Consider the following 18729-nt stretch of genomic DNA (forward strand, 5'->3'; position numbering starts at 1 on the left):
ATATTCAAACTGGCACACTATTGTAATAAAATGGACGCATTCTTTTGTTCCAAAATACCTACTTATATGCATGCATATTTACAGTTATGTATCTATTTATTTATACATATAACACACATACATATACATATATGTATGTATATATATTTTTATTTCATGATCTCAATCATTCAGTACCAGCTGTACCTTTTGCTCTGTAAAATGAGCTATGAAGTACAATTGTCAAGAACAATCCTGACACTTCATACCTCAAGAAAAGAGCACAGAGCTGATTTCTGAGTCATAGTGCACGACGCTTCACCTCCTGGTTAGCTTTCCTCCCAAGTGGCTCAGTTGAGAGCAGCAGTGGTGTCTTGATGGTGCATTTATATTGCACACTCAGTGTACCTCTTCTATATGGTACATGCAACTGATTCTGTTGTGGAAAATGCAAGCATCTTTGGAATAACCTGCCATTCCTTATTTTTTTTCTGTTCAACAAAAACTTTGACACTTGTGCATATAAAATCTCCTCTGGCAGCCCATCTTCCCTTCCCTCTGACCTGGGGACTTGTGCAGAGCATGGTTTTGTGGCCTCCTATTCAGATTTTTTATGGGGCCTTGCAGATTTCTAGGGTCCAGGTTGTGGAGGATCCACCATCATTGCAATTTCTCAACCCCCACCTCCTCAGCCTCCCTTGCACTTTTCTCAAACCAGAGTGGAAAAATCCATTAGTAGATGTTTATGGAAGGGCTTTCCTGAATAAATCTCATGCCCAAGGACCTCACCACCATGCCCACTTTGCCTGTGTGGTAGGGGACAGTCCCTGTGCTGCTTCCTATTGCTGGGACCCAGAAATACACGCTGTGTAGATATTCTAAATGCCCATGGTGTGCCAAGCCTTAACCAACAGTAGTCCCCAAAATACTATAGAATACCTAGGTCCCTATCTGAGACTCTATGAATGTTTCACTCACTAAGTTTACTTTTCATAAACTTAAATCCCCCAGAGCATTCCTATGCCAGATAAGTCCCCAAACCCAGAGGCAACAGCATCTCCATGAACATCAACCAGATGCAGCCCCCTTCCCCATAATGTTGACACCCCTTTTCAGCATGAACAAGGTAGGTTGCTCATTGCCCAGATATCCCCGAAGAGTGAAACAGCGATAAAATGAGAGAGAGGTGTAGCCATGGACAAGAAAGAATTTAACAAAGGATTAGTTTCTAGGGTACTAGAATAGGTAGAAGGAAGTAACTGATATGGTGGAACTGTAACATATAATATGCTTTGAAATTTGCTCTATAGCAACTCATTAAATTATACTTTGAAAGTTATCACATTTCTGTATATATGTTATATTTCACAATAAGGAAATAACTGAAATTGTGGAACTGTAACCCATAACAGTCTTTGAAATTTGCTCCATAGCTACTTATTAAATCATATTGTGAAAGTTATCACTTTTCTGTATGTATATTTCACAATAAAAGCAAAAAAAAAAGAAAAAGAAAGAAAGAAATACGTGCTGTGCTCATCATTAGGGTGTATGCCTGGAGTGACAAAACACCTTTCCTTGTAGGTAAGGGGACTGCCAGTAACAATCTTTTCCTTATTGTCCTTAGAATACATAAACATTCACTGGATACACTCTGATGTTTGATGACATGACATCCTGCTGTCCAACCCCCATGATATATCTGTCCTTGCTGGAGAGAGAGCAGGATTTCTCCACTACAACCCAGAAACCAAGAGAGGATTTGCTGTGCCTAGAACATCTCACTGCATGTGGGTCATGCATTGAAACCTGCCTTCTATGGGGAACCAAAACCCACTAGTGAAGCTGACCTTCCTCTGTCTCCTCCATGTGAGTAAAAGACTGTTCCACCTAGAGATGTGTGTCTTGGTTCCGTGGTTGACTTTGAAATCTGCTTTGGAGTGGGCTGACATCTCTTTAGCTATCACTCCTTCTGGATGACAGACTGAAACACCACATGAATTTGAGTCCCAAAAGGTTCAGCCTTTACTAGGTCTCCATAAGCATGTTCTGGGTGGAGATGTTGAGTGCTCCCACTTTGCAGGAAAGCGTGAAGATCTTCCTCCTCTCTTGGTGAGATTTCTGGTGGAGGCTGGTGTCCGCGTGCCCCGATAAAAGGGTACACAGCTGTGGAGGTAGGTGCATCAGGCTTCCCTTTCCTGAGATCATTCAGCATATGGATTATTTATCTCCAGAGAGCAGGTGACAGTATTGCATTGGATATTTCCTAGGAAGTGCCTGAGCGCTGATGGAAGGCTGTCAAGGCAGTCAGTGGAGGTTCCAGAACAGGCCCTAACCCTGTCTTGTAGTCTCCAGTGGATGGTTTCCTGTGGAGTAGGGGACTAACTTGCTCCTTAAGATCACTTGTCCAGCCTTTGTTCCCAAATCCAATGGCTGATTTTAGAAACTTTATTCAAATCCAGAAATGCTGAGAAGTAGAAGCTCAAGTTGGATTTTGAGATATAGCCTCAGGCTTTTCTCCAGTAAAGGGTTTTACTCAACTCCCCAGCCCTAGGCTGCAGGTTGAAAACTGAAGGGTAACTGGGAACTCTGAACAATGGGGCCAATCCAGACCCTCATTTTTTCTAGCCCAAAAGACAACATCCCCAAGTCATTTGAGAATCATTGACATAGAGGGAGACACGTTCCTTTATGTTTTCTTTTGAAGTGGCCTAGTCAGGAATGCTGAACAGATTATCTTGGCATTTTAGAGTTCTTAGTTAGAACACTGAAGTGCAGTGATAAGGACCGAGGCCCAAGGGAACATTGCATTGACCTCTCAGCCCTGGGTTATGCGCCTAACATACTCCTACTGCAATACTCTGCTACATGCGCAGGTTTTTAATCATTAATCTTCGAGTTAAACGATTCATTCTCACTCTCCCAGATGCTTCCCTGAGGAAAATCCTCAGCCTAATTTCATGGTGAAGTGATTTCATTTGCTTTGTCACTACTCCAAAGGGGAAGATGTAAAAACATGATGAACCCCACAAATACACTTCCAAATTAAGATTTATGGCAAAATAACTTGAGGGTGAACTGTTACTGACAAATTAATCAAAACTCACTCACAGGTTTAAAAAAAAAAATCAGAATAAGTCATAACAGTGGTAACAGGGAGCACAAGTGTTATTCTCAGGTGTTTCCTTGTTTCCCACAGGTAACTTGCCATAGCCCTCTGAGACAGGTGCTGAGATACGGTTAGAATTAGGATGGTGGCTTGGCTGAACAAAGGGCAAACTCCAAAAAGCGGTCAGGCCTCAAGGAGAAAGTTATCTCTGAAAAGAACAGCTATAAAGAATCCAAAGGATCCCCACCTGAGTGAGTCATCTGTGGAGAAAGGTGGAGCCAGCCCAAATGCACAACCCACCCAAATGCTCTATCTACCACCCGGCACCGCCCTGGAGAGAAGGAAGGGAAGGAAAAAGAGCCCCAAACAAGGAAGGGGGCGGGGGAGTAAGAACAGCTAATCTATGGAAGCAAATGGCCTCACATTGCTGGGTCTCTCACCTCTTGCATTTATCACTTGGCAAGAGTGCCCTTACAGGCGTACCTAATAAATTCTCCACCTACTTGCTCTATCCGTGTCCGGCCCGTGAATTCTTTCTTGTGGCGCAGCCAAGAACGTGGAAGCTAATACTACGGTAACAGTTTCATTTTCCTCCTGTTTATATACACGAGGTGACAGAGAGGGAGAGAGAGCTTGAGGACATTCTGCAGACAGGATGTCTGCAGACAGCGGGACAGTATCTCAGGCAGAATAGCTCAAGTCCAGCTCCTAAGACACTTAATAACACCTTGTAGGGTGGGAACATTATGTGCTCCAAAGTACTGGAAAAGTCTTTCAGCAACAAAGCTCATATTCTTGGTTTACAGCAAGCTTTGCAATTCCAATTCATTCACTTATCATACATAGCAGGAGCCTAAGGGAGAAATTCACAAGAATGCAAAACAAAAGAGATTCTCTACCTCTCCCATAAAAACCCGCCCACCGTGCGCACTGTAAGAGATTCCTGGGGGCAGGTTCCCAGCAGCATCTGGTGGAGGGGGGGCCTCAACCACCTCCAGTGCTTAGGTAGCCCCCCTGCTGGGCTTGTGGGACCCCTGCAGCTCTCCGCTTCCTGGGCTGGGCTCACTGGCTTGGGCCAGCGCCTCTTCCAGCCGGCGGTGAGCTCCTGGACAGGCTACCCTCCTTGGACCCCAATAAATTTAGCAACAAACTGCAGACGTCTCCTGCCTGCACAGGGCGGAGGGCCTGCGGGACGGGGGCGGGGAGGGCGCGGAGCGGGCGGGGCTTCTGCGGGAGTCACGTGGGAGGCCACAGGCGCCCGTTGTGACGCGTCGGGAGCCTTACCCGGGTCCGGGGCTGATGTGCACCGGGGAGTCTGGGCGGGGAGAGGAGCCCACCCCGCTCCTCCTGGGGCCGAGTCCTCCCCGGACCTTCAGTGTTGACTGCGCTGAGGAGTGCGTGTCCCCGGGGCTCCGCCACTGGCTCTGAGGAGTCTGAGCCCCGTCCCGGTGAGTCCGCCCGAGGGCCGGGAGAGGGTGCGCCGAACCCAGGGAGCCCGAAGCTTCCCGCCCTGCGCGCCCGCGGCCTCGGGCGCCCACTCTGCGGCCTCAGCCCCAGAAGCGTCCCCGGGACCCACCCGGAGGCGCCTGCAGCCGCGGGGCAAGTCAGAGACACCGCGCGGTGAGTAAAAAGCCTCCTGTTTGCAGCCTGATGGGGAGGGAGCTTTGCAGCGGCTACTGCGAGATGCAGTTTCTTAAATAGCGAGCACAGAACCTTCATTTTCTTCACTGATCCCACGGGAATGATTCTTTATTTCTCATGGAATATTTTAACAAGACTTATTTTACCTGAGTATCCATTTACTTTGGGGATTGCCAGCACAAAATCTGGCATAGGGCAGGGTGTTTTAGCGAGTCAGGATAGTTTCTGTAGACAATTACAATACAGACCCAGACAAGGGGAAAAAGCATATCCAGTACTGAAACGAATATGCAAAATATTGGAACCTTCCAGTTGAGTATGTTGGGGACATGTCAGTCCTAGCTGAGCCACGTTGCAGCCCGAGGGGAAAGGGAAAATGGTGCCCTTTTATTTTAAAATGTGCTTTTATTGATTTTTGCCGGTTGCTGTATCCTGCAACACCAACGTAGTTTTTAAAAATGTTGAAAAATTTACAAGTATTAGAACTCCCAATGTATTTTAACTTAAAACATCTTTTTCCCTCTAAAGATGAAATTTAGTTCAATTTTACTTTCCTGGCTTCTGCGGATGCAAACCTGTGTTGATGGAGAAATTACAGACTGAACTGAGGTGAATGACAAAAGCGTTTTTATTCGGGTCTTAGAATTGCAATCGAGTGAGCACAGATTCAGGCAGCAATCCAATCTGCGTCCCGACTTGGGGCTTCCAAGCAAAGGTTTTTAATGAAAAAGATTACTTAAGTTGTTTGTAAAGAATTATGATTGGATATTTAGGATTTTCCAAATGTCCTTCAAGTCTGACATTTACTGATTTCTTTATCTTGTAGTTGTTTGGTGGCATCCAGATGTCTTCAGAAATGTTGTTGCTTTTGTTTTTGCATATTTTAGCAAATTGTGTTAATCTGGCTCAGATCTGCATGAGTAACCTGAATAGCCTTGCTCCTCCATCTTAAATCTCTTAGCTATAGTTAACTCCAGTTTGTTTTTCTCACCTGTGAATAAAATTTTCTGAAATATACTTAATTCATCTCTTTTTCTCTATATATTTATATATGCCACTTCCAAATTAGAATAGGTTTGCACAAAGTAGCATTCGTGCATCAAGAGAATTCCATTTTTGAAGATCAACACCTGATGGTGATATTTAGTACCTACTTTGCATACTACTTAAAACTATTTAGGATGAAAATTTCTAAAGTACTTTAATTGTTAGTATGGTTAAGAGCCATGTCAAAGACCGCTTTCTGTAAATCAAATATATTCATTAAAATTAAATTTCTCCTGTTAAAAATTCCAAATCTGAAAGCACTTATTTTAATTTTGCATCTCTTCCATTTAGATGAAAAATTATCGCATCTATAATCTCTATGTTTATAGGCCCATTTTCCATACTAATCGATATTTTCATCTGGTCATGAGCTATTTTCAAATTTTCTTTATGCTGTATTTTCAAATTTAGAAAGTTTTCTCTGGTTGTATTCACCAGTCCTTACTCCAGTGAATTCTGCATGTCAAGGGCTGTCATATACAGGAATCTCATCATGTCAGAGTCCTGGTTTAACTTTTTAGTTGGATCCCCACTGGCCTTAGAACAAAGACCCTAGGACTTAAAGAGTGGCGTTCAGATCCTGAGTGCTCCTTTCTGCTGCTCTTTCCCGTTCAGTCCACCCAATTTGCCTGTGGCGCATTCTGCTCTCACTCTGGGAAGAGCCGGCTCTCTGGTGTCCCTGGGATTTTATACCTGTGTCCTTGAAGCTACTTCTTATCCCAAGCACATTTTCTAAGACTTAGCCCAACCAAATCCTTAGGGTTTAGGAAACATACCTGTTCTTTCCGAAAGGTTTCTCCCATCTCCACAAATGGAGTCCTTTGGTGTTACATATGCAAGTTAATCTTGTCATTTTACTCTAAATTATCTCTTGTAAACTAAACTTACACTCCACAGGGCAGATGTTTGATCACTTGATTTGCCAGTATAATCCTACTCTCTGGCATAGACCTGACTCAAATTGATCATCACTTGCCGTGAATTGTGCAGAATAGCTGCACTAGAAAGATGAAGAATAATATGAAAATAGGGGTTACATGACAGAAACATAAAAATATAATGAATGCTTACCAAAAGTACCTCCTATTAAAAAGATATGTTACAACTGTTTTTTTTAAAGAATAGTGAATTTTTATGGGTAAATATTATACAGAAGTCAGGATGTATTTCTAGGAATTTGTCTAAGATATCTAATATATTGGCATACAATTTAGTTTGCTCTTCATTTTCTAGTTCCTTCAGGTGTAAAATGTTATTGATTTTAAGATGGTTCTTTTTAAATGTGTTTATGGCTATGAATTTCTCTATGAGAAATGTTTTCATTATATCCTATAAGAATTGATATGTTGTGTGTTCATTTCTGTTTGTCTCAATGTGTTTTCTAAATTCCATTGTGATTTTTAAAAAAATTTTATTGTATAATATGTATACATAAAAGTGATAACTTTCAAAGTATGATTTAACAAGTAGTTATAGAGCAAATTTCAAAGAATGTTATGGGTTACAGTTCCACAATTTCAGTTATTTCCTTCTTTTTGTTCTAATACCCTAGAGACTAAAAAACCAAAATTTATATAAAGATTCAGTATTCGTGATCCTTTGTTAAAGCCTATCTTGTCTATTTCCATGGAGACTGATTGTGACCTATTGGTTATTTAAGAGTGTGTTTTTCAATTTCCACATATTTGTGAATTTTGCAGTCGCCTTTCTGTTGCTGATTTCCAGTTTCATTCCATATTGGCCATGGAAGATACTTACAATTTCAGTGTTTTTATGTATGTTGTTCTATTCTACACTGGGGAATGTGCCAGGTGTACTAGAGAAGAATATATATCTTTTGGGCCTAGCTGGCTTATAGTGTTGTCCAGACCTCTATTTCCTTATTGAGCTTTTGTCTAATTGTTCTTTCCCTTCTTGGAATTGGGAAATTGATGTTTCCATCTATTATTGTGGAACTCTATATTGTTCCCTTCAACTCTGTCAATTTTCTCCCATGTATTTTTTAAATAATTTTTATTAGAGAAATTGTTGGCTTACAAAACAATCATGCCTAAAATACAAAAATCAAATACAAAACCCCACTACCAATGCCTTACATTGGTGTGAAACATTTGTTAAAATTGATGCTAGCACTTTTTAATAATTGTAGTGTTTTTTCAATATTAGTCATCTTTGTTACAGTTGAAAGATTATTAAAATAGTACTATTAACTGTCTTCTGTAGTTAACAGGGGGTGTATTTTGCCCACATATCACCCTGTCACCCTTGTATTAGTGTCATATTTGTTATAATTCATGCAAGAATATTCTTATATTTGTAATATTAACTATAGTCAGTCATCTACAGTTTTCACTGTGTTGAGTCCTATGTCTTATCTTTTAATTTTTTTTCTGTTAACATATATGACCTAAAATTTCCTCTTTTAATAACCACATTCACTGATATAATTCAGTACTGTTGATTACACTCAAAATAATGTGCTACCATCACTACCGTCCCTTTCCAAACTTAAAAAAAATCAACCTAAATAGAAATTCTGTGCAGATTAAGCATGAACTCTCCATTCTCTAACCACAGTATATCACTTGGTAATCTATATTCTAGATTCTAACTCTAAAGTTTGCTTGTCATCATTGGAATCATATAATAATTGTCCTTTTGGGTCTGGCTAATCTAGTAAACCAGATACCTAATGGCGGGATTGCTGGGTCATATGGTAATTCTGTATTTAGCTTCCTGAGGAGCTGCCAAACTGTCTTCCATAAGGGCTGCATAATTTTACATTCTCACCAGCAATGAATGAGTGTTTCTATTTTTCTATATCCTCTCCAATATTTATAGTTTTCTGTGTTTTTTTTATTATCAGGCATTCTAGTGGGTGTGAAATGATATTTTAATATGGTTTCGATTTGCATTTCCTTAATAGCTAGTGATGTTGAGCATCTTTTCATGTCCTTTTTTAAAAAGCAGTTTTCTTGAGATATATTCATGTACAATCCATCAGATGTTCGTAATCAGTATCATCACAGTTATGCAATCAACACCACAATCAATTTTAAAAGATTTTCGTTAATAAAAAAAAAACTAATAATGCCATACCCCTTATCCCCTACTATTACTGACCCCTAACATTGGTGTGGTACATTTGTTACTATTGGTGAAAGTATATTTAAATATTACCATTAACTATAGTCCATAGTTTGCAATAGGTGTTATTTTTCCCCATAAACCACTCTATTACTAACTCCTTAGTGATGTTCATTTGTTCTGGTTCATCAAAGAACTGTTTTATATTTATTCTGTTGATCACCATCATCGTCCACCACAGGATTCACTGTGTTTTATGGTTCCATGTTTTATCCTCTAACTTTCCTTTTAGTGATTACTCGACTCTAAACCTCCCGTTCTGACCTCAATAACAGGCTTTAATCAATGCTGTTAATTACAGTAACCATATTGTGCTACTATTAACCACCATCCACTTCCAAACATTTAGATTCAGTTTTGCTGGATAAAGAATTCTTTCCTGGCAGTTCTTTCTTTCAATATCTTAAATACATCATACCACTGCCTTCTTGCCTCCATGGTTTCTGATGAGAAATTGGAACTAATTAAGGATCTCTTGTATGCGTTATGTGATGAATTGTTTTTCTTTTGCTGCTTTCAGAATTCTCTATCTTTGGCAGTGGACATTCTGATTAGTATGTATCTTGGAGTAGGTATATTTGTTATGTTTGGAGGACATTGTACTCCTTGGACATGTATATTTATGTCTTTCATAAGAGTTGGGAAATTTTTGGCTATTACATCATCAAATGTTCTTTCTACCCTCTTTCCTTTCTTTTCTTCTTCCCATGACTTTGTTTGTGCGCTTTGTGCTGAAACTCAAGCCCTGAGACACTGCTCAATTTTTTTCTACTCTCTTCTCTATCTGTTCTTCTGTCTGTAAGATTTTGATTGTCCTGCTTCTAATTGAATGACTGTATCGTCTTCCTATTCAAATCTACTGTTGCATGCCTCTAGTGTATTTTAATCTCTTCTCTTGTGCCTTTCATCTTCATAATTTCTGTTTCGTTTCTTTCTACTTTCACATTCTTCTTTATGCTGACACATTGTCTTAATATCCTTTATCTCTTTAGCCATGTCTTCCTTCATCTCCTTGACTTGATTTAGGAAATTTGAATTTCCTTGATTAGTTTTTGCAATGCCTTTGTCTCCTCTGAAGTTTTTTTTTCTTGACTGGGCTGTATCTTCCCATTTCTTAATATGGCTAGAAAGTTTTTACTGACATCTGATTATCTTGATGGTTTTACTCTGAAGGTCTGATTCTGTCTCTTGCCTAGGATTTTATTGTTGATTGGCTTTGTATGAAGCCCCTTCTTTGAAGCTAAGTCTGTCTTATTCTAGACCTTTAGAATAGCCTTTAACTGATCAGATTTTTTCCACTTTTCTTCTGATTCTTGCCCTAAATAACCATACAATTTTTGAGAAGATTCCATTTTTTGTGCAATTGTTTCACTTCCTGGAGAAAGTTTCCTTTCCTCTGTTCCTTCTCTGGGAATCTTGATTTGTTCTGTTTGCTTTTGTTCAGAACTTTCTCCCTAGATCTTATGATATATTTAAATTCTCTCATTCACTTAGTACCCTATTTTCCTCACCCTTTTCAGTTCTGGGAACCTCCTGTTTTACAGCAGCAGCAGATCATACCCTCCCTTGTTTTTCTGAGTCTTCTCTGCCTCTGGTTTTTCCCTGTTAGGGTATCTGGCCCCAGGAGCCCAGATGGGGTCAGTCCCGAAAGGTGGGTCACTCCAGAAAAGTCCAGCTAACAGAAACTAGATCAAGTTAGTGCAGCACTTGCCTGCTGGAATTTCTCTCTCTTTCTTTCAACATGGGGACCATTTTATATGCTGCATTCCCAAGTGGCCTGTGTTCTACCCTGGGTCTCTGCAGACTTGAGACCTGGCTATCTGTGGGGTTCTAACTCACTGCTGTGGGAGGGTTCTCATCTGCTCAATCTCCGAGCAACTCGCAGGCTGCATGGGACCCAAAGAGGTGAAGGGAGGGGTACTAGCAGTCTGGCATGGAAATTTCCTACCTGATATTTCCCTTTTCTTTGATTCAGCATTTTTTGGAGTCCTTCTCCAGTCTCTACGTTCCTCCAGAGTTTTTATTTTATTTTATTTTGAAATAAATTCAAAGTTACATGAATAGCTGCAAAAACTATACTAGCCCCATACACAGAATTCCATCATACCCTGACCCCCCTCCCCCAATAGCTCAACCCACCAACTTTAACATGCTGTCACATCACTATTTCTTTCCCTCCCTCCCTCCCTCCCTATCATCCATCATATGTTTCTCTGTCTTCCTAACATATGAGAGTTAGCTGCACACATCCTTGAACATACACTATAATTCACGTATGTACTTCCCATGAACAAGAACATTGTTTTATGTAATTCCATTAAGCACAGCTAAGAAGTATAAGAGATTCAACAATGATACAAAGCTTACATTCTTTTTTTTTTTTTTTTCTCAATCCTGGCCCTGGATCGATAACCCCAGGGAGATTTTAATTCAGTAGTTCTGAGGGAGCGCAGGAATCTGATTCTTGTATATACTGTAATTTATCCATCAAGGAAAATCTTTATTTCCTTAGTCTTGGAAACATGTTTCTTCTTATCGTCTTTATATTCCCTTGCATTTTCTCCTTCCATTTATCCAGTACTTTTCTTTGAAGTGGAAATAACTAAACCTTGGGTGCCTGTTAGTTTATTCTGTCTAGTTCGTAGTTCTTTGTCATCTGTGATTGGCTTAAGCAGGATTTCCAGTGTTGAAATAAATTCAGTCTTTGTAGGAGTTAATTCCAGTTCCTAGTAAAATAGTCTTCATTTATTTGCGTATCTTTTGTGGACTAAATTTATTTTATTTTATTTTATTTTATTTTATTTTATTTTATTTTGAAATAAATTCAAAGTTATAGGAACAGTTGCAAAAACAATACTAACCCCATACAAAGAATACCATCATACCCTGACCCCTCTCCCCGATAGCTCAATCCACCAACCTTAACATGTTGTCACATTGCTATTTCTTTCCCTCCCTCCCTATCATCCATCATCTATTGCTGTTTTCTGAACATACGAGAGCTAGCTGCACACATCCTTGAACATACACTATAATTCACGTATACACTTCCCATGAACAAGAACATTCTTTTATGCAATCCCATTAAGCGCAGCTAAGAAGTACAGCAGGTTCAACAATGATACAAAGCTTACATTCTATATTTCCTTTTCCTTATGTCTCAACTGTGTCCTTTGGAGCCACCTGTCCTCTATCCTCTAATTCCATCCAAGTTCATCCTTGGCACTCAATCATCTATTTAGGCTGTCTTTTTTTTTTTTTTTCTTTTTTTTTTTAGTTGTGGGAACCTATATACAGCCTAAATCTTCCCATTCCACCCCCTCCCTAGCCTTCCATTAGTGGGATTAATCGCCTTTAGAATGTTGTAATGCTCTTTCCCACCATCCATTACTAGAAATTTCCCTTCACCTCAGACAGCAACTCCACCCTCATTTCTTAACTCCCCATTGCCCCTTCCCCCATTTCTCTTAACCCGAACTCTACAATTCATCTCTATGGTTACATTCTCTGATAACTTCTTTGTGTTTGCTGTGAAAGTTAAAATTAACCTCTTAAATCCATATCAATCTTGTTTTTCTTTGATACCATCTCCACTTCAATAGGACACATAAACTATGTTCCTATACTCCTCCATTCCCCTACCTTTATATAGTTGTCTAAAATTACATATTTTACATTTAGTTCAAAACCACTGATTTGTCATTAGGGTTGGTGTAGTTTATATCATGTAGGAAGTAAATAGTGGAGTTACAGTTCGAAAATTATTGACTTCTATTTGTATTCCACTGTGGCCGGAGAACGTGCCCTGAGTATATTCAATTTTTTTTTTTTTTTTTTTTTAATTTCTTGAGGCTTGTTTTATGTCCCAGCTTATGGTCCCTTCTGGAGAAAGATCCGTGATCCTTAGAGAAAAATGAGTGTCCTGGTGCTTTGGGATGTAAGGTACTATATATTTCTGTTAAAATTCTCTATATCTCTTTCTTCTTTCTGTTGTTTCTCTGTCAGTAGGGTTCCCTTTAGAATCTGAAGTAGGGCAGATCTTTTATTGGCAAAGTCTCTCAGGATTTGTCTGTCTTGAAAAATTTAAGCTCTCCCTTGAATTTGAAGGAGAATTTTGCTGGATAAAGTATTCTTGGTTGGAAATTTTTCTCTCTTAGTATTTTAAACATGTCATGCCACTGCCTTCTCATCTCCATGGTGGCCACTGAGTAGTCACAACTTAGTCTTATGTTGTTTCCTTTGTATGTGGTGAATTGCTTTTCTCTTGCTGCTTTCAGAACTTGCTCCTTCTCTTCAGTATTTGAGAGTCTGATCAAAATATGTCTCGGAGTGGGTTTATTTGGATTTATTCTATTTGGAGTTCGCTGGGCATTTATGCTTTGTGTATTTATATTGTGTAGAAGGTTGGGGAAGTTTCCCCAACAATTTCTTTGAATACTCTTTCTAGACCTTTACCCTTCTCTTCTCCTTCTGGGACACCAATAAGTCTTAAGTTTGGACGTTTTATTTTATCTATCGTTTCCCTGAGATCCATTTCGATTTTTTTTATTTTTTTCTCCATTCTTTCTTTTGTCCTTTCATTTTCTGTTCTGTGGACTTCTAGGACACTGAGATGTTGTTCAGCTTCCTCTAGTCTTGTATTGTGATTATCCAGAGTCTTTTTAATTTGGCCAATGGTTTCTTTTATTTCCGTAAGATCTTCTGTTTTTTTATTTAGCCTTGCAATGTCTTCTTTATGCTCCTCTAGGGTCTTCTTTATGTAGCTTATATCCTGGGCCACGGTCTTCTTGATGTCCTTTAAATCCTTTGCCATGCTTTCGTTCCTCGATTGTGTTTCTTTAATTAATTCTGCAAGGAACTTTGTTTCTTCAGATAACTTGATTTGTGTGTTTGGAGTTGGATTCTCCATATCATCTGGTTTTATCATACGCATTGAGATTTTCTGTTGTTTTTGGCCTCTTGGCATTTGCTCTGCTCGACAGGGTTCTTTTAATTTGTAAAAAAAAACCTATCTAATTTTTCAGAAACACTGTTTGGTGACATACACTTTCTCTAACTAACCAGCAGATGGCGTCTGTGAGTCACCTACACCTCTCAAGTCAGTTCTCCACTTTTCCCCGCCGTGTGTGGGGAAATGATTCTTGTGGGGTCCAGCCAGAGAACTGAGCCTGGATGTGTTGCTGGAGCTGTCCGCCCTGAATGTGGGGTGCTTGTACGGGTGGTCAGGGAGGGAGGACAGCTTCAATATTCAAATCCCCCCAGTTGCTGGAGATTCAAGGCCGCCGCAAGAGACCAAGCCTTCATTTCATTTCAGCCCCAGCCTCTGCCCCTCTCTCTCTTGATGTCTCACAAACCAGCAGACTTGGCGTAGTGTCTCTGGGATCTCCGAGCAGGTCCCCCTGCCCAGCCGTGCTCCTCCAGGACCACTGCTGAGAAAATGCCGTGCTACATCATCAGCGCACACCGTCCCTCAAGGGAAGTCCTGGGCCGCCCGGCGGAGCCGGCTCACTTTCAGCCTTATGCAAAAATGGCCAAACGGGCATCTCCACACCCTCCTCCTCACACAGTTCCTCCTTCCCAGCTCCGGGACAACTGGTGGGGCTCTGGGCTGTGGGCACGGCCCCAGGCAGGGGTTTATCCAGCCCTCCCGGGAGCGAGCTGCTAGCCGCGGGGATTCTTTCGGCTTCTGGCTCTCCGCTCCGTTCCCCTGGCCCCAGGGATATCTGCAGCGGGCTTTCTTCCAGGCCAGTCACCGAGAGGCCGGCCCAGCCCCCTCTTGCTGTGTTGTACTGCGTGTTTCCCACGATCGCACCTGCAGCCGCTGGCATCTGCAGCCGCTCCTGGGTTTTCCCCTTTTTTCTTTTTTTCCCAGACGCCAAACCCCGGCTTCCCCGGATCGCCGCGCGGCTGTGGTACTTCCAGCCGGCTTACTCACTCGTTTCAGAATGCAGACTCTCAGTTTCACCAAGTATACAGTCCCTGGGAACTAGGAGATCTCATCCAGCTGGCACATTGCTGTAACCAGTATTCTGGGTCACTCTCTGGTCCTTATCTAGTGTTTTCCACGGAGGTGTTCCTTAGCCCTGTCTCACCTAGCCGCCATCTTGGTTTCTCCCCTCCAGAGTTTTAAGCAAGTGGGATTTGTTCTTTTATTTGCTGTTTCTCTGTTTCTCTAGGGAAGTTTTTTCAGGGAATATCATAAGCTATGTTGATGACATCAGCAGCCAGATCTCCTGGGCATCTTTCTTCAGCACAGGCTGGGCATATTTGGTGTTGGAAGAGTGTAGCCCAAATTGGTTTTCTATGGGCCATCGAGCAATGCTGGAAACATCTGCCCCTAGACCAGACACTTGAGAGCAAGCTCCATGCATTATACCTGGTGGGAACTGCACACTGGAAATTCTTGGCACTCACTCTGGAAACTGTGCATTCCAGATTTTGGTCCCAGGTTGGATGATGAGTGCTTGACTCATCAGAGATACACATGCCCTGAGAGTCTCTCCAAGGTTTAGCTTCATCCTAATGACTCATCACTTGACCTGCCATATACTTTTTAAAACTTATTTGCCTCCTATTTTTGTCCATTGATCAGTTTTTACTGGATGGGACATTATTTCATGCTCATCTTTATCATTTAGATATTTGCAAGCCCGTTAATCAGTTTAATTGACAATGCTAGAAAAAAAAGGCTTCTCCTGGGTCCTGATTGTTCACACTGAATTTCATTCACTGTTTCTGAAATCCGTCTTGGGCAGTCGTAAAGACCCTGTGATCTTTCCCTCCTTAGAGGAAATTATTTTGCACAGGGAGGTATCACAAGAGAGGAGTCATGTCAGTTTTCTCTGCATCTCCTGGCCATTAAAAGTTAGGTCCATTCAAGGAGTCACTGATTTAGAGGTGGAAGGATCTACCCTAATTGGCTTCCTTAAAAGTGAACCTGGTAGTCCCTGGTGAGATTGGTCTCTGTCATATCTGCTAGCACATTCCTCCCTGGGCAGCATAGAAAAGTTACTGCTGTAGAAATATGCTTGAGTCAGCAGGTAGTGGCTGATAAGAAATTGTTACTAAGTATTCAGGAGATGTGTGAGGCAGTTGTTAAACCTTTGGTTGCTTGTGGTTGGCCATGGTGTAGGTATATACACTATGGAAATCAGCAACTGGTATATATTCAGGTATTTTATTTCTACATCCAGGTTTTTTATTTTTGTTTTGTTGTTCAGAGAGCTGTGTTATTTCCACACCGTTGCCGTAGGTCCTTAACCCCCATGATCCCCTTCCCAACAAGGCAACAGAGTGCTGTTTTTTGTCAATCATTAGGGTTTTCATGAGATGACACTAATCTCTGCCATCCATTTATAAATTAATAAGAATGAATTCATGAAAAAAAATCATAAAAATGTTATTAAATAGAACTTAAAAATAGAGTTGCAAGAATTAAGAGATTTAAGTTAAGAGAAAAAAGCAAAATAAAGCCATTTCATAGAAGATACCCATTGAGATCTAAAAAGGGAAGGCAGTTACTGCTAAAAAGTCACACATGTACATGGGGTAGTTGTTTGAAAATGAGCCAAAGGAAAAAGAATTACATAAAACTTTTTAAATGAGGGGAGAGAAACTGAAAGCTATGGAAGACAAACCAACAGCCAATAAAATCAGTGTTACTAGTAAACACACCAAGATGAATAGTATAACAAAAATAATTTCACTATTTAAATCAATAAAAATATTAAAAACAATATAAGTGTTTGGAAAAGCACATTGTGTGGGGTTAATCCAATATGAAACAATAAAAATGAACAAATTCCCCTCACAGTGTAATTAACAAAGAAATGTTCCTTGAGATCATTTAAGGAATAATTCAAACTAAATATGGAACACAGGATGAGATATTGGAGAATGCCTTCAGAGCCTTATGGAAACCAATTATGTACTTAATAATTTTATTAAAAGTAATTTCTTCCTCAAATATTGTATGCATATGCTAATCCATAGATAAACTAAAAGTAATTTATATGGTCAAATTCAGTCTGTGACTAGGATGCAAATTATGAGAAGGAGTCAAAGCAGACTCATTTCACAATAGAATCCATATGTAGTCAATGGGTATTGTGTCAGGAAATGCAGATTAAACATATTACAAACATCATGCATGGTCATTCTGAGAAGTAACAAAGTCTTTAATGCTTTCAAGTCATTCATCCATCCATTCATTCAAAAGTATATGATACAAAAAAATCAGGTATTCTGCTTTCTCAGTATCACTTGAATGTTTAAAGGTTTGTGGTGGTTTTTTGGTGGATAGTCCTGGTTAGTGCTGTAGCTTGATGTTAGGGACCTCTTTGTGTCCATGCGACACAACCAAGTCCTTCAACAGTCTCAATAAATAATTTGATAGCTGATAGCCTTTCATCTGTCATTTGCCTTCCTTTAGTTCAGTAATGCATTGGACAAAAGAGTTGTTATTTAGTGGGTTCTCTCAAATCTCAGCTCCAAAAATAAGCTAGGCACCAGTCCAGGTGCTTTGGACATGTATGGATAGTTAAACAAATGAAATATTCTTGCCTTCTTGCCTCTTGCATTCTGTCAATACACAGAAAAGCAAATATCTATCAACCATGAAGTAAAAGAAAATAGCTTTAATATGAAGCAAGCAGTTTTTAATAGTTTTATTAAGATGTATTCACATACCCTACAGTCATCCACAGTGTACAATTATTCACAGTACCATCATATCGTTGTGCGCTCATTACCAGAATCAACTTTTGAACATTTCCCTTATTTCAAAAGAAATAAAAATAAAAGTAAGAAAGAACACCTAAAACATTCCATCCCACCATCCCACCCCATTCTAATATGAAGCAAATATTAAACTCAAAACAAATAGATCTGCCAATTAATCATAGGAATGATAAGCCTACCATCTCAGATAGGATCATTTATCAAACCCAACCTTACTTAGTAAACAGACAGTAGACCCATAGAAATTCAGTGATGCTGAAGGTGAAACGAATTCCACAATTACTCATCAAATTTATATGTGAAAGCACAACATCCTGAAAGAGAAAATGTTCTTTTTAAGAGTGCACTTCAGGGATAAATAAATATACTTTAAAAGTCTGATTTACATGAATTCTCCATTTTAATTGCCATTGAATATTGGCATCAAAACTTAGGGAAGTATTAAAAATTAATATTTCATGTTGCTGTATTAGGTTACTTTCTTGGGGTAGAGTAGGAACATGTTGGAAGTAAAGTAGTTATCTTAGGTTAGTTGTCTTTTTCTTACTCCCTTGTTATGGTTTGTTTGAAATGTTTTTTTAATTTTTTTTTATATAGTTGATTAAAAAAAGAGTGCATGGACTCTGCATAGAAAAACTTGTAGTGAAAAACTTGTAAGGAAAACTTAACACTACCTCTTCAAAAGGAAGTGAAGCCGCAAAATGACACATTTAAATGGGCAAAAACTCTTTTAAATAATCTTGACAAAGATAGGAAAAAATGTACATTATGAAATATAATACTTTATCTAAAAGTTGCCAGTGTCACTAAGCTAAACCAATGTACATAGAAAAATTATTTGCCTAGTATTAAAGAAAATATTTATTACTTAGAAGAAATAACTAACATAAATGCTATAAGCATCTACCTTGATTAAAAAGAAATACAATGAAAACATTTCAAAGGGAATTAATAGAGATGCCAAAAATAATTTATAAACAAAAAATGGAATAAATACCGCAGATCCATATTGTCATGCCTAATAGTGCTTTCTACAATTAAGGTAATGTACTGTACCTGCACAGTCC

The 18729-nt window shown here is 39.7% G+C and overlaps 1 protein-coding gene across 2 annotated transcripts in view; it reads left to right on the plus strand.

Moving 5' to 3' along the window:
• The first annotated feature begins 4335 nt into the window (after nucleotides 1–4335).
• LOC119524741 (zinc finger protein 596-like) overlaps nucleotides 4336–18729 on the plus strand; it is a 48367-nt gene continuing 33973 nt past the window's right edge. Inside the window, exons 1-2 of one of the 2 annotated variants that reach the window (XM_037823414.1) lie at nucleotides 4336–4708; nucleotides 5258–5338. In XM_037823414.1, coding sequence (XP_037679342.1) covers nucleotides 5313–5338 — 26 coding nt within the window. In that variant the 5' untranslated portion in view covers nucleotides 4336–4708; nucleotides 5258–5312. The remainder of the gene's footprint in view (nucleotides 4709–5257; nucleotides 5339–18729) is intronic. The other variant, XM_037823415.1, reaches the window with a different exon arrangement.

Source organism: Choloepus didactylus, assembly GCF_015220235.1.
Source record: "Choloepus didactylus isolate mChoDid1 chromosome 11 unlocalized genomic scaffold, mChoDid1.pri SUPER_11_unloc6, whole genome shotgun sequence".
NCBI classification, from domain to species: Eukaryota; Metazoa; Chordata; class Mammalia; order Pilosa; family Megalonychidae; genus Choloepus; species Choloepus didactylus.